General features: G+C 40.3%; 1 protein-coding gene across 9 annotated transcripts in view; it reads right to left on the bottom strand.

The window, feature by feature from the left end:
• Positions 1 to 24,163, bottom strand: part of Chd9 (chromodomain helicase DNA binding protein 9) — a 268,879-nt gene that overhangs the window by 190,619 nt on the left and 54,097 nt on the right. For all 9 annotated transcript variants that reach the window (XM_045161271.1, XM_045161280.1, XM_045161276.1 and 6 more), the window contains exon 2: positions 5,003 to 6,622. In XM_045161271.1, the coding sequence (XP_045017206.1) occupies positions 5,003 to 6,454 (1,452 nt within the window). In that variant the 5' untranslated portion in view covers positions 6,455 to 6,622. The remainder of the gene's footprint in view (positions 1 to 5,002; positions 6,623 to 24,163) is intronic.

The following is a 24,163-nucleotide window of genomic DNA, read 5'->3' as shown; positions in this document are numbered from 1 at the left end:
ACCCAGGTTCGATTCCCCAAGACCCACGTTAGCCAGATGCACTACAGGGTGCACACACCTGGAACTTGTTTGCAGCGGCTGGAGGCCCTAGCACACCCATGTATTTTCCCCCACCTCTCCCCCTTTCGCTGTCAAATAAATAAATAAATAAATTTTATAAATTTCCGGGCATGGTGGTGCACGCCTTTAATCCCAGCACTTGGGAGGCAGAGGTAGGAGGATTGCCATGAGTTTGAGGCCACCCTGAGACGACATAGTGAATTCCAGGTCAGTTTGAACTAGAGTGAGACCCTACCTCAAAAAACAAAACAAAACAAACAAAAAAATTGGCATTATTACCTTGCAGACATATAGAGATTTAAAAAATGTCATACTTTTCAGTTAACCAAAAATAATGCTGAGATAAACTTTACTGCCTGAACAAGATGCCTTCTGAAAAATCACTGGTGGTATCTTGTTCAGAATTCTAGAAAACTTTAGTGAGAATGTTAGATTTTTAAAAGACTTTGTAAGCTTTTCCTTTTTTATCCCCTTAAGAGAAATGGGGGGATATATATATGTAGTTTCAAGTATCTTAGAGGGCCTAAAGTCTGTGTCAGTTATTAAATACTGTATTACCCTACCTCAAAAACCCAAAACCGAAAACCAAAAAGAGAGAGAGAGAGAGAGCTTGGGCTATATCTCAGTGGCACGATGCTTGCCTCCCATGCAATTCAATTTCCAACATCCCTCTCCTCATACAACTCAACTAGAAAAGCACAGGTTATCTTTCTCAAATACTTTTAAGGTTCTGAAATGAAAATCCAGTCCCTAAATATTTAATGACAAGAATAATGTATTTTAAGTCAATAAATGCTTGCCTAGCATACAAGAAGCCCTAGGTTTTATCCTCAGCACTTCAGGTGTGGTAATGAACACCTGTCATCTTCAGCTACATAATGAGTAAAAGCCAAGCCTGGAATACATTGGGATACATTAGAACATGAGACACAGGGCTGGATAAATGGCTTAGTGGTTAAGGTGCTTGCCTGCAAAGCCAAAGGACCCAGGTTCAACTCCCCAGGACCAAGGTAACCAGATGCCCAATGGGGCACACCCATCTGGAATTCATTTGCAGCAGCTGGAGGCCCTGGCACACCAATTCTCTCTCTCTCTCCCTGACTATTTCTCTCTCGCGCTCTCTCAAATAAACAAAGAAAAAAATATATAAATAAAGAACATGAGATAGTCTCAATAATATAAAAAAGAAGAAAGAGGGAGGGGGAAGAGAGAGAGGGAAGAAGGAAGGAAAAGAAACAAAAGAGTATATTCTATTGTCCAATCACAGGTAGCAAAAGTACTGAACCATTTATATTAACAAGATTTCATAAAATGTAATATGAAATGCTTTATTATAAAAATAATATACTCACATGATAAAAATTATAGAAAGCAGGGTTGGAAAGATGGCTTAGCAAAGTCTAAGAACTCATGTTCAAAAGGTCCCATGTAAGCCAGGTGCACAGTGATACAAGTGTGCAAAGTTGCACATATGCACAAGAAGATGCACACATCTGAACTTCAATTGCAGTGGCTGGAGGCCCTGGTATGCCAATTCTTTCTGGCCCCCCTTCCCTCCCTCCCTCCCTCCCTCCCTCCCTCCCTCCCTCCCTCCGTGTGTGTCTCTCTCTCTCTCTCTCTCTCTCTCTCTCTTTCTCTCTCTCTCTCTCTCGCATTAAAAAAAAAAAAAAAAAGGCCAAGCCTGAACTGGTGGGCACACGTCTTTAATCCCAGCACTCAGGAGGCAGAGGTAGGATTGCCACAAGTTCAAGGCCACCCTGAAATTACATAGTGAATTCCAAGTCAGCCTGAGCTACAGTGAAACTCTACCCTAACACCCCCCTCCAAAAAAAGCCAGTCTATTGGGATTGCCTCCAAAAAGAAAATTATACATAGGCCAGGCATGGTGGTGCACACCTTTAATCCCAGCACTGGGGAGGCAGAGTTATGAGGATCAAGGCCACCCTGAGACTACATAATTTCAAGTCAGATTGGGGCAGAGTGAGACCCTACCTCAAAAAACTAAAAATATACATACATACATACATACATATATATATATATATATATATATATATATAAAACAAGAGAAAGTTTAAGTGTATTGTGATGGTTAATTTCTGTCATCAATCTGACAGGAATTAAAATCATAGAAACAAGGGCTGGAGAGATGGCTTAGCGGTTAAGCGCTTGCCTGTGAAGCCTAAGGACCCCGGTTCGAGGCTCAGTTCCCCAGGACCCACGTTAGCCAGATGCACAAGGGGGCGCACGCATCTGGAGTTCGTTTGCAGAGGCTGGAAGCCCTGGCGTGCCCATTCTCTCTGTCTCCCTCTATCTGTCTTTCTCTCTGTGTCTGTCGCTCTCAAATAAATAAATAAAATTAAAAAAAAAAAATCATAGAAACAAATCTCTGGGAATGTCTCTAATGGATTTTCCAGAGTAGGTTAACTGAGGTGAATAGACCCCTAAATATGGGCAGTGTCATTCATTCCATGAGTTGGTGGTCTAAGACTGCATGAAAAGGAGAAAGCTAGCCAGGTATCATGGCTAACACCTGTAATTCCAGCACTTAGCAAGGCTGAGGTAGAATTGCCCTGAGTTCAAGAATAGTCTGGCCTACAGCGCAAGTTCCAGGGCATCCTGGACTAGAGAGACCCTGCCAACAAACAGCAACAACAACAAAAAACTATAAAGGGGAAAACTAGCTGAGCACTAACTATCACTATCATTCATCTCTCTCGGCTTCCTGATTAAAGATGCAATGTGAGCAGCTGCCTGAAGCTCCTCTGCCTTCAAGGCCATGATGGACTGTACCCTCAAACTATGAGCCAAAATAAACCTTTCATTTCTTAAGGTATTTAGTCATAGTGATAAGAAAATAAACTAATATATGTATTACCCTAAACAACCTATTTCCTGCTGGAAGACTTTCATTTACATATTTTAATACTGCTATGAAAAAGGTGTAATTATAAAAATTCTTTAAGTACCTACTATATAAGCCAGGCATACTCCTAAACACTTCTTTAAAAACATTTTTTTATTTACATATGTATGTGCTATGTGTGTGTAATGGTATGCCAGGGCCTTTTGCCACGGCAAATGAAGGTCAGGCACATGTGCCTTTTTTTTTTTTTTCCACACGTGCCATTTTTTGTGTTTGGCTTTACATGGGCACTGGGGAATCAAACCAGGACCAGCAAGCTTTGCAAACAAATCACTTTTAACTGCTGAGCCATATTTCTAGAACCCAACAAATTTTATTTACTTATTTGTGTTTGTATGGGTACATCAGGATCACTTGCTACTGTAAACCAATGCCTGTGGCCTTTACATGACTGGCTGAAGAACTGAACCTAGACCAGAAGGCAAGTTCTTTGTTTTGTTCTGTCTTTCAAGATAGGGTCTTGCTCTAGTCCAGGCTGACCAAGAATTCACCATATAGTCTCAGGGTACCCTCCAACTCACAGCAACCATCCTACCTCTGCCTCTCGAGTGCTGGGATTAAAGGCATGTGCCACCATGCCCAGCTACAAGTTCGTTTTTAACTGCTGAGCTATCTCCCATAAGCACTTTGATGTGTGTTAATTCTTTCCAAAGCCCATTTTATCTTATTACTACTTCACATTTTAAAGGTGGCAGGGGAAAAAAGACATACAGAAATTACATAACTAGCTGGGCATAGTGGCACACACCTTTAATCCCAGCACTTGAGAGGCAGAAGTAGGAGGATCACCGTGAGTTCGAGGCCACCCTGAGACTACATAGTGAATTCCAGGTCAGCCTGGGCCAGAGTGAGAACCTGCCTCAAAAACAAACAAACAAATTATACATAACTAGCTTAAAGTCACCTATCTGGTAATTATGAGAAGATTCTAAGTCATGTAGTCTAGAACCATTTTAGTGTGATAATAATTTTGAGTTACGCTTTATCCCTATCATTAGCATTTTCTGACGGTTAGCCCTGTCTTAATAGTTATAACACATCAAATATGGACATAAGGTATGCTGTTTCCAGTTCCCCCTTATCAACATAAGTATCTTTGGATACATTATTATTTATTTGGTTTATTGAAAAATACCATAAAGTTGTCTTACAAAAAATGCTAACAGCTAACAAAGCCATGCAAGACACAATTTCACTATAAATTTGTCAGTATTAAGCATGAACATTTAAAGAAAAATATTTCTAATAAGAAAAATGAAACAATGTTCTACATTAAATTATTAAAGTTCCATATTCTCTTGGTACTAACTTGACATCCTTTTTATTTATTAATGTGAGTGTGTGTGTGTGTGTGTGTGCACGTGCCTGGCTTTACATGAGTACTGGGAAAAATGAACCTTGGGCCAGATGCTTTGCAAGTAAGTACCTTCAACCACTGAATGAGCCACCTTCCCAGACACACACACACACTCTCTCTCTCCATATATATATATATATATATATATATATTTTTTTTTTTGAGTCAGTTCTTCCTATGTAAGCCACCCAGGTTTCCCTAAAGCATTTAATCCTCCTTCCTCAGCCTCCTGAGTGCTTGGAAAAAGGAATATACAACACAACAACTGGCTGTTTTGTAAATTTTATCCTCTATGTTTTGTTAAGGAATCAAGTGAGCATTAGGGTTGCTAATCAATTTATATAGGCTTTTGGTAGGAATAGTAGTATACTATGCTTAACAAAAATTTTCCAGTCTGTTGTTTCCCATTTAGTTATTGAGATTTGTTTTTGACAAAAATAACTTTGTTACAGGTAAAAACATAAAAGTCTTAAATTTTTATTGTTCTAAATACAATTAATTGCTTTGAGTACATCAACGAATCACTTTTAGTAAGATTTTATAGCAAGACAAACCTGTAAAAATATACAGCAATAAGGTTATGATTTTATAAAATCTTTAATAGATCTTATATAAAAACAATTCTCAAAGTGCCAAAATAAAAACAAAGAGCTACATACCTGTCGTTGTAAACATAGACGGTTTCTGTCATGTAAATGCTGATGATTAGAAAATGATGAATGCCAACTCCGAGCCTGATATTGCAACTGAGTTTGAGCCAGATCAGTGGGCCGAGCTACAAGATGTGAAGTAAACTGCCGATCGAGATCATGATCTAAGACATGATTTGAATTATCTTGTCCAAATGTTGACTCATCAAATTGGGGAAGGAGACCCTCCTGAAGAAGGTCTTCTGGGTCCAGTCCTGTGAATGGCTCAGCATGAGATTCCACTTGATGAAGCAAATTCTCTTCTAAAGATGAAAAACCATTTGTTTCTACATGATCATTGAAATGACCCATTTGAGTTCCTGAGTCAACAGGATCTGGAAAGTTCATGTGCACAGGAGATAATTTTGAATTGCTGTAATTACCCTGAGGATGTGATGAATGCAACATTTGAAAATTATTTGAATTCAGTGATGCACTGGGGTTTAGGACATGCTGAGCAGAATCTTGTTTGATTCCCCTATGAGGAGAAAAGGAATTACTTCCAGTAAAATCAGATAGTGTCTGACTGGTATGACTGGGTGTAAGAACTGCAGATGACTGAAGGAGACTGTTGGGTGATACATGATTATTTGAAAAGGAGTAATGTGAAGAAAACTGCTGTGAATTACTGACAGAACAAGAAGTCATATTTGGAGAAGGTCCATTAAAATTTCCTTCCTGATGATTGCTACACTTGAGGAAGTGTACTGAAGGATTTGACGTTTGAGAAAATTGCATTGACAAAGGCTGCTGTGAAGTAGATGTATCAGTTATTTGTGATGGATGGTTAACATTGACTCTGTGTGGACCAGAAACATTAACATCTATGAAAGTTTTAGGCTGGCTAAGAGAATTTTGCCCTGGGTTAAGATTATTTCTATTTTGTTGGGAGCATAATGAAGTACACTGTGTTTGTTGTTCATTGGCCTGAAATAAGGCAAAATCATGGTGTGACACAAAGCTTTTATTTTGATGCATAGTGTGTGAATGTCCTTGGTGAAAAGGAGATCCATTTTGATTAGAAATACTAGTAGCTGTCTGATGCCCCCACATTGGACTGCCATCTGCTACATCTTGAAACAAACCATTAGGTTGGTTTTGAGGGTGGATTGGAGAACAATTAAACTGAGAGTGTGGAGATAATACATGTTCAGCTGGGCTGCCAAAAGATTGATTAACTTGATGAAATTTCATTGAATCAAACTGATTTAATTGTTCAAAATCAGTCACTTTCTGATGTGTTGGAGTACCTTGAACATGGTTTAGTGAGTCTATGTGTAAAGGCTCAAACTCTGCACCCAAGTTCAGTTCATCAACTAGCGAAACAGGTCCCGGTTGTACAAATGCATCATCTGACAAACCTTCTAAGGTCTCACCAAAAAGATTGGCCTCATCAAAAAAATCCATCATTGGATCTGTCATCTTGAAAATTCAGTAACAATCTGGGCTGTTCACTCCAAATGGAGTATATTCATTCAGCTTCTCCGTGATAGACAGCATTGGATCACTCCTGAAGGTCATCAACTAATCCAAAACAGGCCACTGTTCATTATTGCTCGAAATAATGACATTTCATGAAGTGTCAGAATCCTAGGAAAATAAGAACAAAACAATTCAAACTTAGTAATGAAACTAAACTTACATAAACAAAGCTTATACATGGTTCTTTTTGCATTATTCACTGCAAATAGATCATTAATACTCAGTATAAAGGGGGAGAAGGGCAGCATAAATGACTATTTAAAATTAAAAATGCATAATAATTTGCTTTGAAGTACATATATTATTATGAAAACATGTAAAAGTAAAACTACCAATAGTATGTGATATTACAGCATGAAATGGCCATTATGCCCCAACATGGCACAAAATGAGATAAAAGTTAGCCATCCGGTCAGCTGACAGCACAATGTGTTGAAGAACAAATTGGGAATTATCCTCACATACTTCTACATGGGCTTTTTGCTTTTTTACTAGGAAAACCAGCCTTCCTCACAGCCAAATGATTTAGATATCAGGAAGCAAAAACAAGCATCTTCCTACAACCAATTTTATGCATCATTCCATTTCTAATGCAATGCTGTTAAGTCATTAGAAATATGCATGCTTTATATTTACTAAACTGAATGCTGAAATACAAGCTAAGAAGAAAACAGTAGCTTGAGCTAAGTGATAATCTTAAAAACATGATTATACTTTTGTGTGTACAGTTGCACCTTGGTATATGATCAGGATTGGTTCCCAAACCCCTACAATCAAAATCCAAGGATGCTCAAATCATACTCCCCTTTTAAAAAAATTTTTGCTTATCTGAGAAAGAGAAGAGAAGCAGAGAGAGAGAGAGGGAGGGAGGGAGAGGAGGAGGAAGGAAAGGAGGGAGAGAGAGAATGGTACACCAGGGCTCCAGCCACTGCAAACAAACCTCAGGTACATGTGCCACCTTGTACATTTGGAATTATGTGAATACTGGGGAATCAAACCTATTTCCTTTGGCTTTGCAGGCCTTAACTGCTAAGCCATCTTTCCAGCCCCTCAAATCTCTTTTTACCAATAGCCTAATACTTGAATACCTATGTCATGTCTAGGTAACTTATAATATCAAATACAATATAAATGCTATGTAAATAATCATTATATTATATTGTTTAGGAAAAAGCAAAAACAAAGTTTACAAGTACGATGTTTCTTCCCATATTTTCAATTTATATTAGGTGATTTATTTTTTGATGCAGAACCTGGAGATACACTGATCAAGTGCATGTGTACATATATGTACACATATATACATCACTGAGATGTAAAAATGATCCATTAGGCTACTTGCTATTAAACAGATAAACACTACTGTTCCAGGTGTAAATCATTCTAAATATTATTTTGTTGTTTTTTCAAGTTAGGGTTTCACTCTAGCCCAGGCTGAGTGCTGGAAATCACTCTGGCCTCAAACTCAAAGTAATCCTCCTACCTCAGCCTCCCAATTGCTGGGATTACAGGGATGTGCCACCACATCTAGTGTTCATTCTGAATATTGTTAAAGATAATTATAGTTCTGATAACCTGTTTTGCATAATCACAAATGAAGGTACTTGCTCTTCTACATATTAATTTATTCAAAAATTATCAAGCCGGGCGTGGTGGCACACACCTTTAATCCCAGCACTCGGGAGGCAGAGGTAGGAGGATCACCGTGAGTTCCAGGCCACCCTGAGACTACAGAGTTAATTCCAGGTCAGTCTGGACCAGAGTGAGACCCTACCTCGAAAAAACAAAAAAAAAAAAAAAAAAAAAAAAAAATTATCAAAGAGGGCTGGGAAGGTAGCTCAGTGATTAAAGGTGCTTGTTTACAAAGCCTGCAGGACTGGGTTTAACTCTCCAGTATCCATGTAAAGCCAGATGCACAAAGTGGTGCACATTGTTCATTTGCAGCAGCAGGAGGCCCTTGCATGCCAATGGGTATGTTCTCTCTCTCTTTTTCCTGTCTTTCTCTCATGCAAATAAATTTTTAAAATATTTTAAAATGTTTACCAAAGGGATATGAAACTATGTTTTGGGGTTTGTTTTGTTTTTTCGCAGTAGGGTTTTACTTTAGTCCAGGATTGAACTAGTCTCAGGGTGGCCTCAAACTCACAGTGATCCTCCTACCTCTGCCTCCCAAATTCTGGAATTAAAGGCATGCACCACCAGCCCAGCTAAGAAACTTGTTTTTATCTTCTATTTTGGAGAGACAATATTAACAAATACAAATTTTCTAAATAAAATTTTCTACTTATAATAATAATGTAACTATTTTCTAAAATTCTAAGAAGTAATGACCACCAGTTCTGGGTTAATTATACCTAGATATTGGTGTATGATTATCAATCACAGTGATATTCATAACCATAACACTCAATGGAGTGTGGTATGTATCTGTAATCCCAGCACTCAGCAGGCTGGAGAGAGGTGGACTGCCAAGAGTTAGAGACAAATCTGGATTACATAGTAAGTTCCAGGCCAAAGCAAAACAAAACAAAACAAACAAACAAAAAAATTTGGAGTCTAAAACATTTCTAAATAATCTTAACTAATGGGAAAATCATCCTGTAAAAGTGGGATATAAGCCGGGTATGGTGGCACAAACCTTTAATCAATCCCAGTACTTCGAAGGCAAAGGTAAGAGGATTGCCGTGAGTTCTAGGCCACCCTGAAACTACATAGTGAATTCCAGGTCAGCCTGGGCTACAGTGAGACCCTACCTGGGGGGAAAAAAAAAAGTGGGATGAAATGAAGTACTAGCAAGGGAAAGTGATAAAGATCCAGGTACAAAAGCTCCTTTAGCTGCAGAATAGAAAAGCACTTGCAGATTAGGAGGAAAAAATTGAAAATATAGCTGACTACAATTTACTCATCTTTCTCTTAATTTTAGGAAAAGCAAGCACAATAGAGCAATTAGAAAGAACATATCTTGTAACATTAGGATTACAATGTATTATATACTATGTTCTAAAAATTGTTCCTACAATATTAGTCAGACAAAAACTAGATTTTACTTAAGCAAAACAAAAATTATTTTGATATGAAAAGTTTAGGTGGGGCTGGAGAGATGGCTTAGTGGTTACGGCACTTGTCTGCAAGACCAAAGGACCCAGTTTCAATTCCCCAGGGCTGACATAAGCCAGATGCACAAGGTGGTGCAGCATTATGCATGTGGAGTCTGTTTATAGCAGCTAGAGGCCCCAGTGAATCCATTTCTCCCTGCCTGCCTCTTTCTCTCTCAAATAAATAAATAAATATTTTTTTTTTAAAAAAAAGTAAATTCAGCTGGGCGTGGTGGCTCACGCCTTTAATCCCAGCACTTGGGAGGCAGAGGTAGGAGGATCGCTGTGAGTTCGAGGCCACCCTGAGACTCCATAGTGAATTCCAGGTCAGCCTGGGCTAGAGTGAAACCTTACCTCGAAAAACCAAAAAAAAAAAAAAGTAAATTCAAAACTTGTGTGATCCTGAAAACCTATAGTCCTAGTTACTTGGTTGAAGTAAAAAAGATTGTTAGTTCATGGCCAGCCTTGATAAATTGATGAGTCTGTCTCAAAAACAACAGCTTGGCATGGTAGTGCATGCTTTTAATCCCAGCACTCGGGAGGCAAAGGTAAGGTGATTGCCTTGAGTTCGAGGCCAGTCTGAGGCTACATAGTGAATTCCAGGTCAGCCTGGGCTACAGCGAGACTACCTCAAAATAAATAAATAAATAAATGAGTAAATACAATAAAGACATCTGTTAGGAACCTGCTTTCTTGGGAACCTTTTTTTCCAAACACTATACCACTAGTAATTTGTGAGTTCCAACCTCTTAGAATGTTTGTTCTCTGTTATGTTTTAGAAGAGAATGAAAAACAAACAATGAGAAAGTTAAAAAACTGATCAATTCCCAAGTGCCCACATAAAGCCAGATGTACAAAGTATCACATGTATATGGAGTCTATTTGCAGTCCATGAAGTTCTGGCTCACCCATATTATTTATGTCTGCCTCCTTCTCTGTCTCTCTCAAAAAAATTTTTTTAAAAGACTGTTTTAAAAAAGAAACATCTGAGAATTTTTTTTGGGGGGGGGGGGTCGAGGTAGGGTCTTGCTCTAGCTCAGGCTGATCTGGAATTAACTATATAGTCTCAGAGTGGCCTCGAACTCACAGCAATCCTCCTACCCCTGCCTCCCAAGTGCTAGGATTAAAGGCGTGTGCCACTACGCTGGCTGTTAGCCTCTGAGACTTTTTTTTAAATATTTTTTGTTTGTTATTTATTTATTTGAGTGACAGAGAGAGAAAGAGGCAGAGAGAGAGAGAATGGGCGCGCCAGGGCCTCCAGCCACTGCAAACGAACTCCAGATGCATGCGCCCCCTTGTGCATCTGGCTAATGTGGGTCCTGGGGAATCGAGCCCCGAACCGGGGTCCTTAGGCTTCATAGGTAAGGGCTTAACCGCTAAGCCATATCTCCAGCCCCTCTGAGACTTTTTTAAAATAATTTTTTCAAAGATTTATTTTTATTTATTTGAGAGAGAGGGACAGTGGGCATGCCAGGGCCTCTAGCCACTGTAAACAAACTCTAGATGCATTCACCACCATGTGCATCTGCCTTATTGATGTATGCCTATAATCTCAGTACTTGGGAGGTGGAGCAAGGAGGATCAGAAGTTCAAGAACTGGGGCTATATGATGAGTTTGAAGCCAACCTCAGTTAAGAGATCGATTTGAAAATCAGAAGGCTGGGGAGACAGCTCAGTCAGTAAAGTGTTTGCCTTGTTAGCATAAGAACTTGAGTTCATTATCTCGTTCCCATGTAAATGGCGACTGTGGTTGTGCTTGCCTATAATTCCAGGACTGCAGAGGCAGAGACAAGTGGACCACTAAGGCTCACTAGTCAGACAGTCAAGCCTAATTGGTAAGTTCCACGCCAGTAAGAGATCATGTCTCAAGGAGGTAGATGGCATACCTGAGGATAATACCTGAGGTTGACCTCTGCCTGCCACACATATGAAAACACATGTGCATTCACAAACACATGCAAGCATGGCCCCATGCATATATGCATACACACACCTCATGTCACACATATGCACATGCAAAAAAAGAAAAAGAAGCCAGTCGTGGTGACACATGCCTTTAATCCCAGCACTCGGGAGGCAGAGGTAGGAGGATCACCATGAGTTTGAGGCTACCCTAAGACTACAGTTAATTCCAGGTCAGCCTGGACCAGAGACCCTACCTCAAAAATCAAATAGCAAAAAAGAAAAAGAAGGAAAACAATAGAAAAGCCTAATAGAACAGAGCCAGGCAGTCACACATGCCTATAATTCTAGCACTTAGTAGGTAGATAGGATCAGAAATGCAAAGGCCACACAGCTAATTCAAAGCCAGCCTGGGCTACATGAGATCATGCCTCAAAAAAAAATTAAAAAGAAAGGAAAAAGGAAAGAGGGGCAAGTGACAAGGGTGGTATGGGGAGGGGGGGTTCAATATACAATATATGAAAACTTAGGGGAAAAAATAGGCCTGAGGAGATGACTCAGTGGTTAAATAAGGTGTTTGCTTGCAAAGCTTGCCAACCTTGGTTCAATTCCCCAGTACCCACATAAAGCCAGATGCACAATGAGGCATGTACGAGTAGATGGCCCACAATATATTCCGTGTTTTATTAGTTGTAGTTTGGATCTAAAGCCACCTGGCTGGAGGAGGTGTCACTGGGTGGATCTTAAGGTGTGCTGGTGGGTTTAATATTCCAATCCAAAAATATGTGAAGTGCTTATTTCCACCTGGAGTTTCTGAAGTGTGCTGTGTGGCTTTTGGCTTTTAGCTTGTGGCTTCTTGCTCTCTCTTTGGACCTGTGAAAGCAGGGCCAGCTTCTTCTGCCAATATGGAATGTCCTCTGGATCTGTAAGCTTCAATAAACATGCCTTCCTCCATAACTGTGCCTGGTTTGGAAGGCATCTCAGCGAACTTGAAGCTGTCTACTACAGCATGCATCTGGAACTCATTTGCAGGCAAATGAACTACTGACATTCCTGCCTCTGCCTCCCAAGTGCTTAGATTACAAGCATGTACCGCCATGCCCGGATTAATAAACCATTTTTTAAATAAAACTATTTTAAGGAGGTGTTGGGTAAGAGCACTTGCCTACACAAGCATGACAGAATGAGGATCTGGTTTGCACTGAGATGGAGTACCCAGAACCCATACAAAAAAAGGTGTATATAAACCAGGCATGGTGGTGCATGCTTTAATCCCAACACTTGGCAGGAAGAGGTAGAAGGATCATCATGAGTCCGAGGCCACCCTGAGACTACACACTGAATTCCAGGTCAGCCTGGGCCAGAGTGAGACCCTACCTCAAAAAAAAAAAAAAAAAAAAAAAAGCTGCATATATGTGGAGAGCTGCGATGTGCCGCGCCCTAAAGATGACGTCGGCTTCCACCTTCCGCTAGCCCGATAGCGAGCGCTCTCTGGGATAAACAAGTCCTTATTTGGCTGAGGCTGCTGAACTAATTCTGCTTCCTTAATCGTGGACCTGTCTGCATGGGCCACGTGGCTCACTAGGGTTGGCTAGCGCAGGACTACTTAGCTTGTGGGTCGGCTCTCCCTGGGGTCAGAAGATTGTTCAAGGTTCCTGAATAAACTGCTTAAAGAAGAGCTCTCGGGTCACGTCATTCTTGCTGGTCGAGGTGGTCGCGACACATATAGACACAAGCACTTGTTACCCCAATTCTGTAAACAGCAAAGACTGGAGAGTCTCTGATGTTCACTGGTCACCTAGTCTGACCACAAAGAGTAGCTCCAGGTTCAGTGAGAGACTCCATCTCAAAAAAACAAGATGGAAGAGCAATAGAAGAAAACACTTATTGTCCTTTGGCCTCCACACACATGCATATGGGGCACGGAATATATACACACACAATATACGCACCATACCACACATAGGTAAAGCGAACCTATATCCCACTAAATTGGATTATCTAAAAGAAATGGATGAGTTTCTAGATGCATGACCTAGTAAGATAGTAAATGGAGGCAAGCCTGGTGTCCATTAAGTTTCAAAAAAATAAATAAATAGATAAAGCTAGGAATTTTGGTGCATACATTTAATCCCAGCACTAGGGAGGCAGAGGTAGAAGGATCACTGTGAGTCTGAGGCACCCTGAGACTACAGAGTGAATTCCAGGTCAGCCTGGACTACAGTGAGACCCTACTTTTGAAAAACCAATATATGTATTTGCAAGGAGAGAGAGGGAGGGAGGGAGGGAGAGAGGGGGGTAAGGGGGACAGAGAGACAGACAGAATGGGTACACCAGGGCCTCTGGCCACTGCAAACTCCAGATTATGTGGGCCACTTGGTGCATCTGGCTCTATTTATGTGAGCACTGGGAGAATCAAACTCAGGTCACCAAGCTCTGCATGCAAGCACCTTAACCAATAAGCCATATCTTACTATATCCATCTTATTATACTTATTTTCTAACTCTTTTTTTTTTTTTTTTTTTTTTTTTTTGGTAGGGCCTTGCTCTAGCTGGGGCTGACCTGAAATTCACTTTGTAGTCTTAAAGTGGCCTCGAACTCATAGCAATCCTCCTACCTCTACTTCTGAGTTTTGGGATTAAAGGCATGTGCCAACATGCCGGTCTAACTCATTTTTTTTAAATGTTTAACCAGTGATATCATAATATACCTAAATATATTTCTATCTTCTCATCAGATGCACTTTCCATTCTATTTCCTTGATAAAAATAATGTACCTCCACCCTTATGTGCTTCCCACATACAGGTAATCTAGATTTCAACCATGCTGAGATGTTGCTTAAAATTATCAATCTTTCTCACACTTCCATTAACCTACACTGCAAGTTCCCTGTCTCTGAAAACACTGCCTAACCTTTCTTCAATTGACTAATCAACTATCTTTGAAACTAAACTCAGGTACTATATTTTGAAAGCTTTTAAAAACAAGAGTTGTTATGCATTAACTTTTTGTGCTCCATACACTATTATTTTTGGTCTACTTGTCTGTTTTCTCTACTTAACAATATGAACAGAGATTAGTTCCTATTCATCCTTTTAATCCCTAACAGCTAGTATAAATTCCTGGTAAATACTAATACATGCTTTCAGAAATTCACTAAGACCAAAAACATAGAACAAGACTTCTCAGTCCTTAGTAACTGTTCCAAAACCTGAGACTGAAGAGCATACTTTTGAACAATAACAAATCCTTCTGACTTTACTCACTCATACACTAAAGAGTTGTTTAAAATGGGCACTAGGGACATAGCTTGCTTACCCAGCATGCTTGAAGTCCTGTGTTTGAAACCAACACTTGTGAGGTAAAGGCAGGAAAATCAGAAATTCAAGGTTATCCTCAGCTATGTAGAGTGAGAAGCCAGCCTGGACCAGGAGATCCTGCCTTACCAGAAAATAATAAGTAAATAAAAAGTAAATAGATAAATAAATAAATGTCCCAGTGACTCAAGTTTAATTCCCAGCTACATTCTTCACTAATAATTCTCTCAATTTATAAATAATTTTATGTAAAAACACTGTCTTGGGCTGGAGAGATGGCTTAGCGGTTAAGCGCTTGCCTGTGAAGCCTAAGGACCCCGGTTCGAGGCTCAGTTCCCCAGGTCCCACGTTAGCCAGATGCACAAGGGGGCGCACGCGTCTGGAGTTCGTTTGCAGAGGCTGGAAGCCCTGGCGTGCCTATTCTCTCTCTCTCCCTCTATCTGTCTTTCTCCCTGTGTCTGTCGCTCTCAAATAAATAAAAAAAAAAAAATGAACAAAAAAAAAAAAAACACTGTCTTGGGGTTTTATAGTTGCTGTTGCTGCTTTGCTTGTTTGTGTCTTTGAGACAGCATCTCTCACTATGTAGGAACTCACAATACAGCTGAGGCTTCAATTCAAGGTGGTATTCCTGCCTCAATCCTCCAAGTGCTGGGCTTACAGGCATAAACCACAATGGCAACATCATAATAAACTGTATATGCTCTGGAAACTGCCTGACATGGCTGGAATTTTGGCTTCATCACTTAGTAGCTAGTAATCCTAGAAATACTGCTTAAACATTCTGAAGCTCCATTTCTTAATCTGTAAAATGGGGACTATTAACAGTACTGGTCCCATAGCTAGGACTATTGTAAAATGATCCAAAGCAGGCATTGTGTAAACACTCAGGAGTTTTCAAACTAAGCTTCTTGGAATGCTGGCTAATCCTTAGCCACAGAAAGAGAAGACTTTAGGCCTTCCCTTCCTCCCTTTTCCCTGTAAGATTTCACTTTGAATAATCTTTTATATTAGATTATGCTTTCAAGTACATTTTTTTGGTTTGTTTTTCAAGGTAGGGTTTCCCTCTAGTCCAAGCTGACCTGGAATTCACTAGGTAGTCTCAGGATGGACTCGAAGTGATGCAATCCTCTTATGCCTCCCAAGTGCTGGCATTAAAGGCATGCACCACCAAGCCTGGCTCAGGTGCATTTTTGAAAAACAAAGAGTTAAAGCCCAGCCACTCGTACAGTAGCAGTTTTCCTCTGTACATAGCTAGCCATTTACTAAATTCAATTATTTTGTCATGAGAGTCACACAATTCAGCCTCACAGAAAGGTTTGTTTTTAGTTTTTCGAGGCAGAGTCTCGTTCTAGCTCAGGCTGACTTGGAATTCACTATTAAGTCTCAGGGTGGCCTCCAACTCATGGCGATCCTCCTACCTCTGTGTCCCGAGTGCTGGGACTAAAGGCATGTGCCACCACACCCGGTCTTTTTGTTCTTGAGACTGGATCTTGCTATGTAGCCCAGGCTTGTCATCCTCCTGCCCAGGTGCTGAGATTACTGGCATGCATCACAATGTCTAACAGGAAAACTTACAAAACATTTCACCCGAGTAGATTCACACAATGATAAATAACTTTTGGTTCTGAAACTAGATTACAAATTTTCTAGATGCTGGCTCAGGATATGGCTCAGCAGTTAAAGCACTTGCATACAAAGCCTGCTAGCCCAGGTTCAATTTCCTAGTATCCATATAAAGTCAGATAGATGCACAAAGTGGTACATGCCTCTGGAGTTTTATGCAGTAGCAAGAGGCTCTGGTGTACCCATCTTCTCTCTATCTGTGTCCCTCTCTCCTTACAAATAATAAAATACTTGTGGTACAGGACTTTAATCCCAGTACTGGGGAGGCAGAGATAAAAGGATCACCTTGAGTTTGAGGCCAGTCTGGGACTACAGAGTGAGATCCAAGTCAGCCTTGGCTAGAGTGAGACCTGCCTTGAAAAAAGAAACTGATAAATGTAAGGTTTTCAAAGGTTTAAAAAGTAAGAACTAAAAACTTAGACTCGTTGAATATGTTCAAAGTATGTAATGGCTTAATAAGTCTGGCCTTCCCTCTCCAATCTTCTTCTCCACCATCTCTTTTGTGCTTTTCCAAGAACTTAAAACTCCCCATGAACTATGAGACTTCCCTAGAGTTTTTCTTCATGTTTGTGAGGGCAGGGGCACATGTCCCATGGAGTACATGTGGAGGCCAGGTCAACTTCAAGGGTCAGTCCTTTCTACCTCTTTTATTCTTCATGTGTGTCTGCCAGGCTGGCTGCTTAGTATGCTTCAGGGTTATCCCGTCTGCACCTACCATTGTATCCGATGAGGGCTAGCATTATAAACACTGGCTGTAGCATCAGGTTGTTACCTGGTCTTTACTGACTTGAACTCAGGTACTCACAACTTGCATGGAAAGAATTTACACTGAGCAATCTTCTCAGCCTCGATGATCCTCAATACCTCATTTTTTTTTTTAATTCACCCAATCGACAATCACAACTGTACTATCTTCAAGTGTAATCTAATTAACATTTTCTGAATTTGTTAGATGTCTGGCACCTTATTAATATTAATTATATACATTACCTGCAATATGGCCCTTCCATCTGCCTAAATTAGTTTCTCTGTTTCTAAGCCAGAGGTCGATGTCAGGTGTCTTCAAAACTCCATAGTTCTCCACTAGAATCCAGAAACTGCTTACCCAACTAGTCTAGGAAGCCATATTTCCCAGGGAATCCTGTCTCTGCTTCCCCAGTGCTGAGATTACAGGCAGAACACCATACCCACCTAGTATATGCATGGTGCTTGGGATCCAAACTTTGGTATCTCCCTAGCTCCTAGACTATGGTGCTACACTTATTTTATATTATCTCTTAAGTCTTCAATACTAAATTCCCTGTTTTTACACAAGGACAATTTACTTCTTAGTCTTTTGAAGTTATCCAGCTGAAATTCACCCATAGTTATCTTTTCAGAGCCAAGTATCTTTCTATCTATTTCTTTTTTCTTCTATTTGTTCTAAAAAAAAGTATGACTGTTTTCTAAAGCCTCTCAAAGGGATATGTCCATCCACATATTCTCTATTTCTCTCCCCCTCTCTCGGAACCTTAGCCATCCCCTTGTAAGTGTCTGTTTCTCTTGTGAGTATCAGCAAATCTCTATCTTACTTAAGACAATACAAGCCAAATCACTCTACTTCTACCCAAGCACTCAGTGACAAATGCTGGCCATAAGTGATCCACTGTTTGCACTTTCTAAGTACCTACTGGTCTGTTAACACCTTCTACAAGATAATTCTGTGCTCATCAAATCACTGCAACTATGTTATCAGTGATAATTTCTAGACGAATTCAAATGCCCACTTAATTCATCTTTGATCACTAGAGATAACATTTGCAAACACTAGCCAAAGTGATAAATGCACTAAACACAAATTTCATACAAACCCTTTTATCATACCCTTCAGGCAGAAGTGTTTTAAAAGTGAAATGAACACCGTGGCTGGCACGGTGAAATTTATGACCTGATTCCAGCAGCATTTGGTAGGCTAGAGCAGGAGGATCACTTGAGACAAGCCTAGGCAACACAGTAAGACCCGAACCCCCCCCCCCCGCCAGCTCAAAAAACAAAACAAAACAAAAACAATGAAGGCTATGACTTATTCTTCCCAAGTACCAGCTACTACAATGCTAAACCCATAAGAAAGCTGTTTAAATGTTGTCAAACTCAGTTCAATTAACCACTTCACTTCACAGATATTCTCTTGGTTTTTATGATATTACGCCATGCAATGGATAATGTTATCTGTAGCTTTGCTTGACTTAAAGTAGTTTTAAACTCCAGACACATGTGCCAACTTGTGCACATGTGCAACCTTGCATGCTTGTGTCACTCTGCATCTACCTCAAGAGTTGAACATGGATGCTTAGGCCTCATAGGCAAGCACCATTATTAACCACTACATCATTTTTCCAGCCCAGACATGCTTTTATTTGAGTTAGGGTCTCACGCCAGCCCAGGTTGACCCAGAAATCACTCTGTAGCCCAGGATGGCCTCAAAGTAATGACTATCAATCTTACCTCAACCTACCAAATGCCAGGATTAAAGACATAGGCCCCAGTGAGTTGTTGGCCAGGGAGGTCCCTAATGCCCCCAAAACATTATAGGCCATTGCCAAGGCCCTTGGTTTTCTACCAGGAATAGATAGTAAGTAAGACCCTACTGCTGAAGACTCCACATACTTGGGCTGCAAGGTCACTGAGAAATCCTGCGGGAACTGAGCTGATAACCTCCTCCATGAAGAGCAGCTGACATAAAACTGGAAGAAGACATTCTGCATGCAGTTCAATGGAAGAAAAAGAAAACACCAGTGAAGATACTCAACATTGGACACTGCAAGCCTTATATTTGGCCAGCCAGGACAAATGAGCCAACAGGTGCAATAGTGGCACGTCTGTCATGATGGAAACCAACTGCCCTCTAATTGGACTGAAGGTCCTGCTCCATGGGAGGTGATACATCCCTGATACTGAAAACTTAAACTAGGGGTAGTCATGAGCCCTAGGGGTGTAACATCTGCTGCTGCCTGGCTAAATGTATATACTATGCTTATCAAACTACCCAGTAAGCACTTCTCTTAATGTTCATACCCTTATATTAATGCTACTCTCACTTTTGGTACAGAACCTTCTCTTTTCAGATGACAGTGTCCTTGGGATGACTCATGGTGCTAGAAATAAATGACAGGAGTGCTCAGTACTACAGTATCTCTATCATACCTTCCAAGGCTCAGGGTCAGTAGCAGAAAGAATGTAAGAGCCAAAGGAAGGGTAGGACTTCTTACAATGTACTCCTCCCAGACACAAAATGGCCTGGATATCCATGACCTCACAGTGCCTGACACTACCTACACAAGACCATCATAAGAAGAGGAAAAGATGATGGCATCGAAATAAGAGAGACTGATTGAGGTAGGGAGGGGATATGATGGAGAATGGAGTTTCAAAGGGGAAAGTGGGGGGAGGGAGGGTATTACCATAGGATATTTTTTATAATCATGGAAGTTGTTAATAAAAAAATTTTGGAAAAAAAGACAGGCCACCATGCCCAGCACTGACCTGTGTTTTTCAATCTTCATAAAATATATGCCCTAAAATATTATACTATTCAATCTATTTTCAAAAGAAAACCTTTTTGAAGATCAAGAAAGGATACAGGGGCTGGAGAGATGGCCTAGCGGTTAAGCGCTTGCTTGTGAAGCCTAAGGACCCCAGTTCAAGGCTTGACTCCCCAGGACCCACATTAGCCAGATGCACAAGGGGGCACATGCGTCTGGAGTTTGTTTGCAGGGGCTGGAGGCCCTGGTGCACCCGTTCTCTCTCTACGTCTATCTGCCTCTTTCTCTGCCTGTAGCTCTCAAATTAATTAATTAATTAATTAAACTTAAAAAAAAAAAGCCACCAACAGGCACGGTGCACACCTTTGAAAAAGAAGAAAAAGAACAACAACAAAAAGAAAGAATACATTATCTCTTACCACTTTACTTCAAAAATATAAAACTAAAGCTGGGTGTTGTGGAGCACACCTTTATCCCAGCCCTAGGGAGGCAGAGGAAGGAGCATCACCATGAGTTCTACATAGTGAATTTCATTTCTGTCTGGACTAGAGTGAGACCCTACCTTGAAAGAAATTTTTATTTGCCAAAGAGAAAGAGAGAGAGAGAGAGCAGGCACAAATTTATGTGCATAAACACATGCATGGGAATCCCAGAGCCCTTTGCCACTGCAAACAAATCCAGACGCAAGTGCCCACCACTTTGTGTATCTGGCTTTATGTGGGTACTGCGGAACTGAATCCAGGTTTGCAGGCTTTGCAAGCAAACACCTTTAAATGCTGAACCATCTCCTCAGCCCATGGTACCTGTTTCTAAGCTAAAAAATTACTTTATATTTGTTGTCTTATACTCTTTTGTACTATACTTCATTTGGATAAAAATAGCTACTCATCATCAAGTATTTATCTCTGGAGGTTAAAAAGAACCTAAGACTTATTAAATATGTTAATATCTTAATAAAAATATATAACTGAGGGCTGGAGAGATGGCTTAGCAGTTAAGTGCGGCCCATGAAGCCCCAGTTCAAGACTCAATTCCCCAGGACCCACGTTAGCCAGATGCACAAGGGGGCACACGCATTTGGAGTTCATCTGCAGTGGCTGGACCCTGGCACACCCATTCTCTCTCTCTCTATCTGCCTCTTTCTGTGTCTGTCACTCTCAAATAAATAAATAAAAATGAACAATATATATATAACTGAATATGAGGTGACTATACTTTCATACACTATTTAACAATGTGAATTATAACAAATGTGAAAATTTATAAGGCCTTTTTTTCCATGTGTATTAGATTCACATGTGTGGGCACAAATGTATGTAGAGTATGTGGGCATGTATGCATGTGTGTACATGTGGAAGCCAAAGGTTGATGTTAGGTTTCTTAATCACTTTCTATTTTATTTACTAAGACAGGGTCTCTCATTTGAACCCAGAACTCACTGATTTGGCTTGTCTAGCTAGCTACCAGAGATCCCATCTCTGCCTCCTGAGCACTAAGATTACAGGTGGGCTACCATACTTACCTGGCATTTTCATGGGTACTAGGGATCCAAATTCAGGTGCTCACATTTAGGCAGCAAGCACTTTTATCTATTAAATCATCTCTCAACTACTAGCAATTTGATAACATTGAAAATACACGTAATCTATAACCAGCTTTTCCACCCTTAGAACTATACACTCCAGGGCAAGAAAAATGGTTCAGCTGATAAAGGCACTTGATTGCAAAGCCTGACAACCCAGGTCTGATTGTCCAGTATCCACGTAAAACCTGATGCACAAAGTGACACAGACATCTGGAGTTTGTTTGCAGTGGCCAAAGGCCCCGGTGTGGCCATTCATTCTCTCTCTCTACTTGCAAACAAATAACAAATGTTTAGAAAAAAATATACAGTTTAAGCCAGGTGTGGTGGCGCACACCTTTAATCCCAGCATTCAGGAGGCAGAGGTAGGAGGATCGCCATTGCCATGAGTTTAAGGCCACCCTGAGACCACATAGTGAATTCCAGGTCAGCCTGGACCAGTGAGACTCTACCTCAAAAAAACAAAACAAGGGCTGGAGAGATGGCGTAGCAGTTAAGCGCTTGCCTGTGAAGCCTAAGGACCCCGGTTCAAGGCTCGGATCCCCAAGTCCCACGTTAGCCAGATGCACAAGGGGGCGCACGCGTCTGGAGTTCGTTTGCAGAGGCTGGAAGCCCTGGCGCGCCCATTCTCTCTCTCTGCCTCTATCTGTCTTTCTCTCTGTGTCTGTCGCTCTCAAATAAATAAATAAATAAAAATTAATTAAAAAAAAAACACATACATACATACATACATACATGTATATATATATATATGGTCTACAGAAATCTGTGCATGTGCTCCATAACATGTGAAAGAGTATATATTTGTATAATTCACAGCAATCTAAAACTGAAAATGTGTCCATCAGAATAACAGCAATAAGGCTAAATGAAACACTCCTGCACGGAGAGACACTTGTCTCACAGAAAAATTATGCAAAAGAATATATAGTATACCTTTCTATTTTATAGAGATCAGAAACAAGCAAAATTCAAGAATGATCATAGAAATCAGGATAATGGTTCCCTTTGGGAAGATAGAAAGGGAATGGTAATTAGTAAGACATGGGGGAGTTTCAGGACTGCTGCTAATGATAACTTTTTTTTTTCTACCTAGGTAGTAGTTTCAGAGATGTGTTTACTTTGTAATAAATCACAGACTGATATACATAGGATTTTTATACTTTTCTGGGTATCTGATATAACTTAACAAAAAAAGTTTTTAAAAGCCTAACTAAAGTGGGTATGTTGGCTTATGCCCATTATCCTAACACTTGGCAGGCTGACACAAGAGATATATAAATTTTACGGCAACCTAGGCTACATACGGAGTTCTAGGCCAGCCTAAACTAGAGAGGGAAATCCTGTCTCAAAATTAATAATAATAATAATAATAAATCAAATAAGTTAAGATAATGTATAGTAAATATTTTAAACAGAATAGATGTAACTCAAAAGAAAATTAGCAAACAGGCAAAGACAATATGGTTTCTAAAAGGACGTCAGGGCTGGAGAGATGGCTTAGTGGTTAAGCGCTTGCCTGTGAAGCCTAAGGACCCCAGTTTGAGGCTCAATTCCCCAGGACCCAGGTTAGCCAGATGCACAAGGGGCACATGTGTCTGGAGTTTGTTTTCAGTAGCTGGAGGCCCTGGTGTCTCCCTCTCTCTACCTCTTTCTCTCTCTCAAATAAATAAAAATAAAGTTTAATAATAAAAGTTTGAGGCCAGCCTGGGCTACAGAGCAAGTTCTGGTCAGCCTTGGCTACAGAGTGAAACCCTGTCTCATCTAACTAAAATGTGTGTGTGTGTGTCTATCCATCTCCCATCTAAAATAATGAGGGTTCAACGCTTATCTGACATAGGACCAGAAGTAATCAAGATCTCAGAATATTTGCATGCATGCATGCATACGCACACACATTTATAAGAATCTTGGGGATGAGAACTAAATTAATGTGAAATTTATTATTTCACATAAATCCTGAAGTTTATGGTAATATGATGGAGAATGGAATTTCAAATGGGAAAGTGTGGGGGTGGGGAGGGAGGGAATTACCATGGGATATATTTTATAATCATGGAAAATGTTAATAAAAATTAAAAAAAAAATTTTATTGTATTTCCATGAGTGTGTGCATGTCCTGCATGACCTGCATGCAGAGCACACCAAGGTTTCTTGCTGCTGCAACAAATACCAGGTGCTTGTGGTACTTTCTGTATCTGGCTTTTTATGTGGTTATTGGGGTATTGAACCCAGTATAATTCCATACTGAAATGACAACAATTACAAAGCATTTTAAAGGTTAAAAGTGAAATTGTCTGGCTGGAGGGATGACTTAGCAGTTAAGGCGTTTGCCTGCAAAGGACCCAGGTCCGATTCCCAGGACCCACGTTAGCTAGATGCACAAGGGGGCGCACGTGTCTGGAGTTCACTTGCAGTGGCTGGAGGCCTTAGCGTGCCCATTCTCTCTCTGTGTGTCAAATGAATAAATAAGTAAAATAAAATATTTTTTTATGAAAGTGAAATTGTCCAGGAATGGGGAGATGGGTGAGCGGTTAAGAACCTTGCCTGCAAAGCCTAAGGACCCAACTTCAATTTCTCAATACCCATGTAAGCCAGATTCACAAG

The sequence above is a fragment of the Jaculus jaculus genome, chromosome 1 (assembly GCF_020740685.1).
Source record: "Jaculus jaculus isolate mJacJac1 chromosome 1, mJacJac1.mat.Y.cur, whole genome shotgun sequence".
Classification (NCBI taxonomy): Eukaryota; Metazoa; Chordata; class Mammalia; order Rodentia; family Dipodidae; genus Jaculus; species Jaculus jaculus.
Note: the sequence above shows the minus strand (reverse complement) of the source record. Positions and strands in the feature narration are given on the sequence as shown.